Here is a 12416-nt window from a genome sequence, read left to right as displayed (position 1 = left end):
CAGAAGCCAGAGTGATAGGATGCGAGAAGGACTCAGCCAGCTGTTGATGGTTTTGAAGATATAGAAAGGGGGCCACAAGCCAAGGAATTTTGGTGGCCTCTAGAAACTGGAAAAGGAAAGGAAAGGAAACTGATGTTCCCTAGGGCCTCTAGGAGGAATGCAGGCCTGCCAACAGCTTGATTTTAGCCCATTGAGAATCATGTTGGACTCTGACCTCCGGAACTACAACATAGTAAAGTTGAATTAAACCACTATATCTGTTGTAATTAACAATAGCAGCAAAGAAAATGAATATACTGGTATTTATACTGGTATTGAATATTCATTGGAAGGACTAATGCTGAAGCTGAAATTCCAATACTTTGGCCACCTGATGTGAAGAACTGACTCATTTGAAAAGACCCTATGCTGGGAAAAATTGAAGGCGGGAGGAGAAGGGGACGACAAGAGGATGAGATGGTTGGATGGCATCACCAACTCAATGGACATGAGTTTGAGTAAACTCCAGGAGGTGGCGATGGACAGGGAGGCCTGGTGTGCTGCAGTCCATGGGGTCACAAAGAATCAGACACGACTGAGCAACTGAACTGAACTGACTGATTTAGAAAATTTATCTGAAGTTCCAAAAAAAGAGTTTCCAAGTTCATTTACAATTCTTGAAGCAAAATAGTAAGGCAAGAAAGCAGTGAAAAAATCCAAAAGGCATATTTATGTGTTAGAACTGTTAGGCATATTACATCTATTATCTCTCTTAATCTTTACGACAGCCTTATGAAGAAGTCTCATCACCTCTAATCTGTAAACAAGGATATTTTTGAAAAGTAAAAACAAATCATGCCCTTCAATTAATCAAAATCTTCCAGCAGTCTCCCATCTTCTCTGCTTTAGTATCCAGACTCCTTATCCTCACCTACAAGCTGTAAAGCTCCACATCAGTAGTATTAAAGTGCGGATTACTGATCAGCCTCACCTGGGGCTTTGTTAGAACAGCAACTCTCAGATCCCACTAGAGACCTTTTCAATCAGAATCTCTGAGAGTAGGGCTCAGGAATCTGTGGTTTAACATGCCCTCCAGGTGATTCTTGTACACACAGTTAAGTCTGAAAAGCACTCCTCCACATGATGTGCACTCATCTACTTCTCCAGCTAAATCTGGACCACTCATCCTTGTTTGTAATGTCCAACCAAACTGGCCATCTTTCATTTTATGAACATGTCATGCTTTCTCCCGTTTGGCGCTCTTTACCTTATCTCTTCTTTCTGATTAGTAGACTCTTTCTTTAGAAATTTACCTGTTGGCTTATGTCTTTCATGTTTTTCAGTTTCCCTGATTGTGAGCACATAAGAGTCCAGTAAAAGAATATTGATGGTACTAGTTTCCCATTATTTCATCACGCATGTGTGCATGCTAGGTTGTTTCAGTCATGTCTGACTCTTTTGCAACCCCATGGACCATAACCCACCAGGCTCCTCTGTCCATGGTATTCTCCAGGCAAGAATACTGAAGTTTGCCATGCCCTCCTCACCTATGTCGATGATTTGAGAAAATCATTGATCTGCTACAGATGATAAGATAATGGACACTAGTTGTTAACTCTGTAGATATGTTTTTCTACAAGTTTAAACAATCATAGTTACAATTCTTTTTTTTTTTTTAACTTTCTTTAGGAATCTGGATCTGAAATGTTGCATTTTAAAAAGCTTACAGTGCTGATAAATATCTTAATCATTTCATTTCATAATCCTTCATGCTCTATTAATTTGAATTCTTTTTTGAAGGGAGGATTTAATACGCAGGCACAATTCACAGCATATTCTCTATATTCTAGCTAAATGTATATGAAGCCATGTTAACTATGAACCCTTCATGATAGATAAGCACTTATACTTTTTCAATTTCTAAATTTTGCCCTTTATACAGTGAATTCTGTTGCAATTCACAAGTCTCTTGGCAGGGTCTTTAAGGCTGACTTTGTTTTCTTGTATAAATTAGCTACAGTAGATTATTTTCACAGTTAAAACATAAAATAGTATCAGAGTTTAGTTCTATTGAAAATTGTCTACTCAAGGAGCATACATTTTATTCTTTGTAATTTTAAGTTCATAGTACAGTTAACAAATTCCCGAATTTTGGTGGTATTATGTAATAGAAATTTATTTCTCAGTCATGTTACAGTTCAGGGTAGGCATTTCTGGTCAGTGGATTGCTTTTTCCCCTCCCATATGGTCTCAGAGCCCTCCACATGCAGCCAGGAAATAAGGAGAGGAGAGAAGACTCACTTATTTCTCAAAGTCCACACCTGGAAATGACATCACTTTTGCTCATATTTACTTGATGGGTGTTTGTCACAAAACCACAGTTAGATGCAATGGGATACAGAGTTTTTGTCCCTGGATGGGCAGCCATTCTCAGTGACAAATTCACTCTGTGAATGGGAACTACAAATATTGGTAGCTGTCTCCTGCCACAGGAATCTATGGAAATTATCTTAATGCCCTGTTATACTACACTTGCCAGTCAAATGTAATGCTCGGTGACAGCAAATAAATCTCTCCTTCCTGGTTTCCAAACGTACTTTTCAGTCTTCTAATCATGCTCTTTTTATATACTCCCATTGCACGTGATGTTTACTCATTTAGAAATTCTATAATTCTTATTGTTTGTTCAATTACACTAAACTTCCTGAGAGTAGGACCACAGTTGCCTTGTTCATTGCATCCCCCATACCCAACATAGCGCTTGAAATAGTGCCTCACATATATAGCAGTCTTTTTTTTTTAAATTGAAGTGTACTTGACTTACAATATTATATTAGTTTCAGGTATATGACTTTGTGATTCGATGTTTTTATATGTTACAAAATAATAGTAGAGTCTTAATGAATTATTTTGAATGAATGCATGAATGAAAGTACTCAATTCCTATTGCAGTGTATTACTTCTTAAGATTCATCATTTCAAGCTACCTCTGGTTATTTTGAGATTAGATGGTGAGCTGAAAAGATCAAATAAGAATTAAGACCCTTTGCCCTTCTTTGTCTTTTCATAAAGGACATGATGCAATTGTCACACTTCTGAAACATTATAAGAGGCCTCAGGATGAATTGCCCTGTAATGAATATTCTCAGCCTGGAGGAGGTACCCTCTTTCTTTTTCAAATTTTCATTGTAGTGATATTGTGGCTAAAGGTAAACCTGCGTTTCTGTTAGCAACATTTTAGGGTCTGAGAGGAAGGTTTGTCAGATTAGCTTTATTTTAAGAAAATTTATGTCTGAGTAAGGCTGAAAATAAAGAAGCCCTCACTTAGGCTACTTTCTAACTCACCCATCTGCAGTTCCTCCAAGTTTTACATCCCCTGGACTGGGTGTTTATGAGGCTGGTACAAGCCCTGGAAGGCCTAGTAAGCTGAGCAGTCATTTTCCCTTTCAGCCATCTATTAAGACAGGACAGAGAATACTCATATGCAGACACAAATTAAATTTGCTTGAGTCTGCTAGACCTTGGATTTTTATTTTTAATCATTTTATGTACACCCTAAATAAATACTTGCTATACAGTTTCAGTATCCAGAGAAAGACCTGGGCTTAAGTTACACTCTCACTTGGTGTTATTAGCAAGTTTTCTTTTGTTATGTGCTTCTTTGTATAATGTTTAACTTTTATGTAGGAAAAATCGTTTGCTACCTTTAACTCTATAATATAATTTGATTTCTAGATGGCTCCTATGTGTCTGTTCCATCTCCTTTGGGGAAGATTAAAAGCATGACAAAAGGTATTTTAATATGGGACAATTGTTATATTTTATTACTGAGTAATTACTGCCTCAAATATGATAACTTCCTATTTTGTCTTACATATTACAATGACTGTTTTGCAGCATAAGTAATATTATTAGCAGATCATTCTTTCCACGATTAATCTCATCTGCTGTTATTTTGCATATGTCCTCTTAGTTCATGAAGGTGTAACAGTGAAACTTCCATATGAATATTAAAAGAAGATCAAATTCTCATAGACTTCTGTATTTTTAATGAAAGTTAAGTTGTAACTATTAATATCTTTCATAAGAATTGGTAATAGGTTTGTCATAGGGAAAAAACTGAAAAAAAAATTATTTTTCAAGAGATCCCAAATAAGTAATACTTTGGGAACTTTTTGAATGTATACTATACACAGAAATTAATACCACTGAATTAGGGAAGTAAAACATATACAACTGTAAATTTACATTGAACTTTTTAGAGTTTGAAATTTAAAAAAATAATTTCTGGCTTTGAATGTGTCTTCTGAATGATTCGCATGCTCATTTCCTATTTGGCATCTCTTTAAGGTTGAATTTATGGCTATTTGACTAAGCTTTTTGTGACAGGCTGAAGGGATTGACCAGATAAGACTCTTTATCATGATGTGATGTGAACTGTATTCCAGAGTTGCCACATCGTACAGAGAAGTCGTGGTTGGCCAAATCACGTATAAACTCTCAGCCCTGATAACAAAGGTCAGGTAGCAAAGGCAGAGAGCTAACATGTTTCACAGGGATAGGGATCATTTGTGATAAGGTTTTTGTATGTCCAAATAGTTGCAGTTGGAAAATTAAATGGTACTAGGGAAAGATGTTTTTGGTTAAGCATATATGTGCATATGTGTTTAAACATCCACATTTTGCTGTTTATTTATAAAAAAATATAAAATAACAATTCCTGTTTGCAGAGAAGGCAGATGTTCTCCTCTTAAGGGCTGGCTTACCTTCACATTTCCATCTTCAGCTCTCAGAAATTGAGTTCCATGAGATTATCGGCTCAGGTAACCTAAGAAAATACTAGTCTGTATTAGTTTAATGAGCTCCATATGATAACATGTGTTTACTTGTTTGTCTTACACAATTTTAGGTTCTTTTGGGAAAGTATATAAAGGACGATGCAGAAATAAAATAGTGGCTATAAAACGGTAAGCAAGCAAGTGAGAAATTTTAGCATCTGAGTAGTAAACATTGAGAAGTATATGCATGGTGAGCCCCTTGTTTTGATTCATCTGGTGACTGAAGACTTCCTGTTGCTGTCATTTCCAGTTACCGAGCCAACACCTACTGCTCCAAGTCAGATGTGGATATGTTTTGCCGAGAGGTGTCCATTCTCTGCCGGCTCAATCATCCGTGTATCATTCAGTTTGTGGGTGCTTGCTTGAATGATCCCAGCCAGTTTGCCATTGTCACTCAGTACATATCAGGGGGTTCCCTATTCTCCCTCCTTCATGAACAGAAGAGGTATGGTCACTGACTTATCATTTTACATGTCATTGGAATTACAGTTACAACACCTCATACACTTTCTGCTTAGATGAGCCTTTACTTTCTGAAATCTCCGAGTTCTAGGAAATGGGGCATTCTAAAGACGGCTAATAATTTATGCCCAATAATTATTTTTTAATGACTAGAAAGACTTCTATGTTTTCTTAACAAGAATCCAGTTTAAGATAACAAATTCAAGGAATTTAAATTAGTAACTGAATAATTAGGCTAAATTTGACATATCAGTAAAGCAGAGATGTGTAAGCTCAGAATAAAATAATTACCAGGGGTCATAGTATTTATTTTTAAAAGTTTTAAGAAAGAATAATCTTGTACAAGTCTAATTTGAATTCATTTCCTAGATCTATGCATATGATAATTAGAATGTGGTTTTTACTCAGTGATTAGATTTCCTTTTTATATTATTATAAAGAAATTAAGTGTAATATTACAAATGTTATAAAATCAAGTTGAATGTGTAAATAAGAGAGGATGGTATCTGAATTGATCTATAGTTAAGCATTATCAGGTGTAGACAAGCTATTTTTCCACATTTGTTTTTAGCCTAACCTTCAATCAAGCAAAAAAGGCTGAAATTATACAGAATAACAAATTACACACACTATTGATTTCTTTTAAAAGATGTAGTATTGGATTTGACCATTTCATCCTCATTAAATCTATTTTTAAATTCTAGGATACTTGATTTGCAGTCAAAATTAATCATTGCAGTAGATGTTGCCAAAGGTATGGAGTACCTTCACAACTTGACACAGCCAATTATTCACCGTGACTTAAACAGGTATTTTCCCCCCTAAATAATGAACCTGAAATTGTGTAACTGACCAGGAGTCTAAGATAGATTTCAGTGAAGATACATTTTATATTTATTGTAGAGTATAGTTTTCTACTCTGTGGGTGAGGGGATGGGCTACCATTAACCTAGGCAATAGAATGCTTCGCCATTGTGTTTTACAGAAATATAAAGCTGTATAACTGCTTCTGAGGCACCTTTCGAATCCATGAAAAATATCCAGAAAGATTATAACATCTGTAAAATTCAACAGCTAGCTAGTTCTCAGGCCACTAGAGTCAGATCAAGGATTAAGATCAATGACCATTATAGAATGTCACGTCTCATGCAAAGTTAGGTATTGTAGGAGGACCTGATATAAAATTGTCTGAAATACTACTTTTGTGCTAACATTTTGATATTTTTCTTATAAGAACAAACTCAGCCAAAACACAGCAGCTCATTTACCTAACTATCACGTGAAGATGTTTTCATGTGGAATGGAGACTTGAAACAGATAGAGAATTATTGTGTCTCAGTGGTGGAATACCAAGGTTTTCTGTTTGCTTGTTTGTTTGTTAGTTTTAGTAGTGAATGCTTTCTCTAAACAAAGTCTTACAGGGAGGCCAATACACAAAATGGAACAGCTTTAGTCGGAGGCCGAGTGTATAGTAGAGAATTCATTTCTCTACTGTTCATTTCTCACTGCCAAAGAGGGAGCTCCTTGGGCCATCTCTCTGTAATCCCAGAGATGCTAAGGAAAAAAGGTGGAAAAATCTGATAAATCACTAGTTTGTGAAACAAGTCAGATTATTCAAAATCAATATGTTTATTTTATGGTCGTCAATAAAGTTCAAATAGATCCCATGTATGACCCTTTATACAAAGTCCACAGTTCTGAAACTACTAAATATTCATTAATTATGCCAGGCATTTGTTCAACAACTACTTGGGTATCTACTATGTTCAAAGCCTTTATACTTGACACAGCAGACCCAGGTAAAACTGCCATAGACTCCAGTACTCAATATACTTTAGATATAAACCAATAAGTTATTTTAAGGAGATAGTGAAATATTTTCTGTAAAATTTCAGAAAGAAGAATAAAACTTACTTCTGAAGAATTCAGAAACAAATTTATGGAAGAGGTGACATTCGAGCTTGACCCTAAAGGATGGATAGAGTTTGGAAGAGCATCCTAGGCTTAGGGAAGATGTGAAAAAAATAGATGTTAGAAAGTTAAAGGCATGTATAGGAGTACTGAATAGTTTCACTTCAGTGGATGAAATGTATAAATGTATTTAGTGTATGTAATGTATGAAGAGGACTGTTGGGAGAGAAAAATAAATTGAAACAAGAGCACAGAAATTATTCAATGCTAGAGTAAAGCAGTTTAGACTTTGCTCTAAAAGCAAGAAGGAGGCACTGAGAATATTTGAGCAAGGAGTCAGCAATTTGGGACTGTATTATGGAAAGATTAATTCAGCGTCTTTGTAAAAGATCAGCTTGAGCAGAAAGTCAAGAAACTGGTGAAGCAGTTGTTGCAGTGATCTAGATAAGTAATGAAAAGCAGAATTTCACTAATGGCAGAGGAAATGAAAGGAAGAGACATATGAAATACAGGAGCGATAAAATTAGATATGAGCAGTGGCTGAACTTTAGATATTGGAAGTAAACATATATAGGACTCAATCTATTTATAATTATTTACTATTTTTCAAATAAAATTAATTTCTTTCCTGTTATTATTTTCTTTGCGTGTTTGTAGCTCAGTCGTGTCCAGCTCTTTGTGACCCTATGGACTGTAGTCTGCAAGGTTCCTCTGTCCATAGAATTATCTAGGCAAGAATACTGAAGTGGGTTGCCATTTCCTTCTCCAGGGGATCTCCCCAACTCAAGGATCAAACCTGAGTCTCCCACATGCAGACAGATTCTTTACTATCTGAAGCCCCAGGGAAGCCCATTATTTCCTTTACCTCTCTTTTAAAAATATTTATGTTAATAAGCATATTTTTTTCTGTGGGCTTCAGTAGCAATAGTTAGGAAACTTAGATTTAGGTGATAAATTATCAAATTCAAACTGGTGATTTGTGAGTTTTAGGTGTATTACTTTTCATCCCAACCACCTTTGTCATTAAAACAAATGAGAGATCACTGAGTTTTCTCTGGCTGCAACTCTTCATTTATGGGGCAGTTGAATGTGCGTTCTGTTGCCCTGAGAGTAAGTGTAAATTGTTACCACCAGGTAATAAAGCAGGACCAAAAATATAAATGTTGTTGGTTAAAAGTTTCAATAGAACATTTATTATATAACAGAAGTTTATATTTACCATTTCTTCTGTCTCTAACCTAAATACTTAAATTGTACCTAAAAGTCATATGAAACACTGTTTCATAGGATATAATAGAGTACCAAATTATTATATTTATTATTTGTGGACATTCTTTTCTACTGCTCTTTAGTCTCAGTTTAGTTCAGTTCAGTTGCTCACTCGTGTCTGACTCTTTGCAACCCCATGGACCACAGCACATCAGGCTTCCCTGTCCATCACCAACTTGCAGAACTTGCTCAAACTCATGTCCATCGAGTCAGTGATACCATCCAACCATCTCATCCTCTTTTGTCCCCTTCTCCTCCTGCATTCAATCTTTCCCAGCATCAGAGTCTTTTCCAGTGAGTCAGTTCTTCGCATCAGGTGGTCAAAACATTGGAGTTTCAACTTCAGCATCAGTCTTTCAGTGAATATTCAGGAATGATTTCCTTTAGGATTAACTCGTTTGATCTCCTTGCAGTCCAAGGGACTCTTAGGAGTCTTCTCCAACACCACAGTTCAAAAGCATCAATTCTTCAGTGCTCAGCTTTCTTTATAGTCCAACTGTCACATTCATACATGACTATTGGAAAAACCGTACCTTTGACTAGACGGACCTTTGTCAGCAAAGTAATGTCTCTGCTTTGCCCACAAAGGTCCGTCTGTCTAGTCTAGCTCTTAGTCTAGTGACAATAAAACATTCAGCTTTTCAGGTTTATGTAGCATGCATACTGCCCAAAAGAGTCCTCTCCTCAGAGGGCTTACTACAATCTGGTTAGGTACATAAAACATATGCTCAGGAAACAAATTAATTGCCATTTAATGGGGAATGATTAATCAGCCATTTTCAAAGAATTTTTAGTAAATTAAAAATCACAGTAGAATGGAAAACTTCCTGGAAGATATAGAGCTAAAACTAGACTTTGAAGGCTAGGCATGTATCTTCCCTCAATCTTTTCATAGCATACTGATCCTTGCATTTGCACAATGCTTACAAATCCCCTCCCACTGAAATAAGTGGAAGGAAAGATATATAAAACAGAGTGAAGAACTCAGGAGTTGCATTTGTATTGAAATAACCTTCTTCCATGTTTCTCTTCTCTATTTTGGGCAGGTCAGGGCTTCAGGATCAGCAGTCCTGCTCTCTTCATCTCAGATTTACAAAACTGAGCATAGCATCTCACACAGTGCTGTTCAGTCAATGCATTTTCAACTGATCCAAATTCCTGAGGCATTTATATGAACATCATTTCAGAGAACAGTGATCTAGTTGGTACAAGTATGACTACTTGTAGATAGAGTCCGAATAACTTGCTCAGTACCTGTTATAGTTCTAAAGGAAAGAAGATGTTTGAGGTTACAGATCAACCCACACAGAGGGGACACTTGTATCTTTGGTTTCATGGTTATTGATTTATTTGAGTGAAAGAAAAAACTTTGCCTTTTCCCTTGTAAGTTTCTTACCATATAAATATGAATATTATTTTTGATCTTCAGTATATATTAGAAATTCAAGGAGTGCTTAAGGAAGTAGTTCTTTCCAGTGATTATAATAATTCATTTAGTATTTACAATGTGAAAAAGCTCTGCTAAGCCTTTGTCATGTATACTTCCATTTAATTTCTTAGCAGTTCTATAATATAATTATTATTATGTCATTTTACTATAAGGAAATTGACTAAAGGTATTATGCCCAGAGCCACATCCTTATAGACGTATTGTGCTGTCCCAACAACAACAACAAAACCAAGTCAGTACAGAGAGATAGAAAGAAGCTGGTGACATTGGATAAGCATCAGCCATATTTATCAACCTTGCTCTTTGTACCTCAGTCCTGTTGGCTAAATTCCTGTGACCCAAATCACTTCTCATATCATCCCCTTGTGCTTCTTTATTTCTGCTTTATTTCTTCTTCTACACCCCATATTCTGCAAGTATGGAGCAGAGGTTGCATATGAGGCACACAGATACGTTTTCTTTGTCCCATAGTGTTCACTGCTGTTGTTCGGTCGCTCAGTCATGTCTGACTCTTTGTGACCCCATGGACTGCAGCACACCAGAGTCTCCCTGTCCTTCACCATCTCCTAGACTTGCTCAAGTTCATGTCCATTGCATTGGTGATGCCATCCAGCCACCTCATCCTCTGACACCCTCTTCTCCTTCTGCCCTCAATCTTTACAAGCATCAAGGACTTTTCCAGTGAGTCAGCTCTTCCCATCAGGTGGCCAAAATACTGGAGCTTCAGCTTCAGCATCAGTCCTTCCAATGAGCATTCAGGCCTGATTTCCCTTAAGATTAACTGGTTGGATCTCCTTGCAGTCCAAGGGACTCTCAGTAGTCTCCTCTAGCACCACAGTTCAAAGGCATCAATTCTTTGGCGTTCTGCCTTCTTTATGGTCCAGCTCTCACAACTGTACGTGACCACTGGGAAGACCGTAGCCTTGACTATACAGACCTTTGTTGGCAAAGTGATGTTTCTACTATTCAACACACTGTCTGGGTTTGCCATGGATTTCCTGCTAAGAAGCAATCATCTTCTGATTTCATGGCTGCAGTCACCATCTGCAGTGTTTAAATATTTTTAAATGTGTAGCTTTAGGCAAGAATGTACTTTTCAATTTATCATGGACCCCACCACCTACCAACTTACCATTTTATATCTGGTCCAATTTATATATTCACTATGTGGCATTGGAGCTTGAAAAATATGGTTTACAGCTACACATTTTAATGTTTTTACTTTATACAAGCAGCTATGTTTTCCTGGAAAATAACATTTTCCAAATTTCTTGATGTTGAAACCAAAAATCACTGCAAACATCAAATAAATGGTCTTTCCCCTATATAATTATATAGTATCAGTTCAATTTAGTCACTCAGTCGTGTCTGACTCTTTGCGACCCCGTGGACTGCAGCACCTCAGGCTTCTCTGTCCATCACCAATTCCCAGAGCTTGTATATAGAATAACAACACTGTAACCAACAAAATAGTGACATTTCCAACAGAGTGGCCATGACATTCCCAAGAGTGATATAAATGAAAGCCTCTTGTATTACCACTAGCACCAGCTGGGAAGCCCTGTAAACTGTGAAGCACTATACAGATGTCAGTTGTTACTGAAATTCATCCCCTACATGTTCCTTTATGAGGATGGAAAGGAACTCCTCAATATTCTCATTTATATGGATATGTATTCTTATATAACACAACTAATTAATTGGGGCTTTAGGTCTAGATGTGAGGACATTTTTGAGTGTCAGCTTATTCGAGTGACTACAAAGAAAAATAATTAGAGATGATTTAAAAACAGCCAACATGCTGATGGCAAATGACAGATAATTTAAAATGACAGCACTAGTAAAAGAATTTTAATTTTGAAAATGGATTTAACTAAATTAGTGAAAATTTCAGAAAGTATTAAGAAAATATTGACTATAATTTTTAATAATTATTTTAAGTTGATGTATGCATTTGTCTTTCAGTTGAATACAAAATATAAAAACCATGCATTTAAAAAAACAGTAATTAAGTACACATTAACGAATTACTGTTTTTCTAATTACCTAACTATTAGGTACAATTGTATTCCTTGATTAACCTGAATTATAGAGTTCACTCTTAGCTAGTCCTTTCACTTGTGACTTTTCTAATAAGTGGCTATACGAATAGAATTTACCGTTCACTGCAGGTACCATCTTGCAGAGAATTCTGAATACTTGAATGTAGGCCAATTAGTTGATTACACTTCAATATTTATAGTAAGTCTTCAAAGAGAACCCTTGAAACTCATAAAAATTTTCACAATTCTACTTGTGTAAATCTCTAGTATAAAACCAATCACAAGTGGCATTTTTAATTTTGTCAAAAAGTTTTTCATTTACTTGGATTTAAAAATTAAGGTAATTAATTAATTAATTAGTATCCAGTATTTGAATGACTGATATGAGCCAGAGTCTATGCAATGCCTGGAAGAATGGCTGAGAATGAAGGACCAACCGCCCTTTTCCAGGACAGCTTAGAGCCT

The 12416-nt window shown here is 36.2% G+C and overlaps 1 protein-coding gene across 1 annotated transcript in view; it reads left to right on the top strand.

Annotated features, from left to right (window-relative positions):
- TNNI3K (TNNI3 interacting kinase) overlaps positions 1–12416 on the top strand; it is a 340280-nt gene that overhangs the window by 137722 nt on the left and 190142 nt on the right. The window contains exons 14-19 of the mRNA XM_081490211.1: positions 3052–3138; positions 3715–3771; positions 4710–4802; positions 4889–4946; positions 5068–5262; positions 5984–6088. Coding sequence (XP_081346337.1) covers positions 3052–3138; positions 3715–3771; positions 4710–4802; positions 4889–4946; positions 5068–5262; positions 5984–6088 — 595 coding nt within the window. The remainder of the gene's footprint in view (positions 1–3051; positions 3139–3714; positions 3772–4709; positions 4803–4888; positions 4947–5067; positions 5263–5983; positions 6089–12416) is intronic.

Source organism: Giraffa tippelskirchi, chromosome 5 (genome assembly GCF_054371585.1).
Source record: "Giraffa tippelskirchi isolate mGirTip1 chromosome 5, T2T-mGirTip1v1.2.pri, whole genome shotgun sequence".
Classification (NCBI taxonomy): domain Eukaryota; kingdom Metazoa; phylum Chordata; class Mammalia; order Artiodactyla; family Giraffidae; genus Giraffa; species Giraffa tippelskirchi.
Note: the sequence above shows the minus strand (reverse complement) of the source record. Positions and strands in the feature narration are given on the sequence as shown.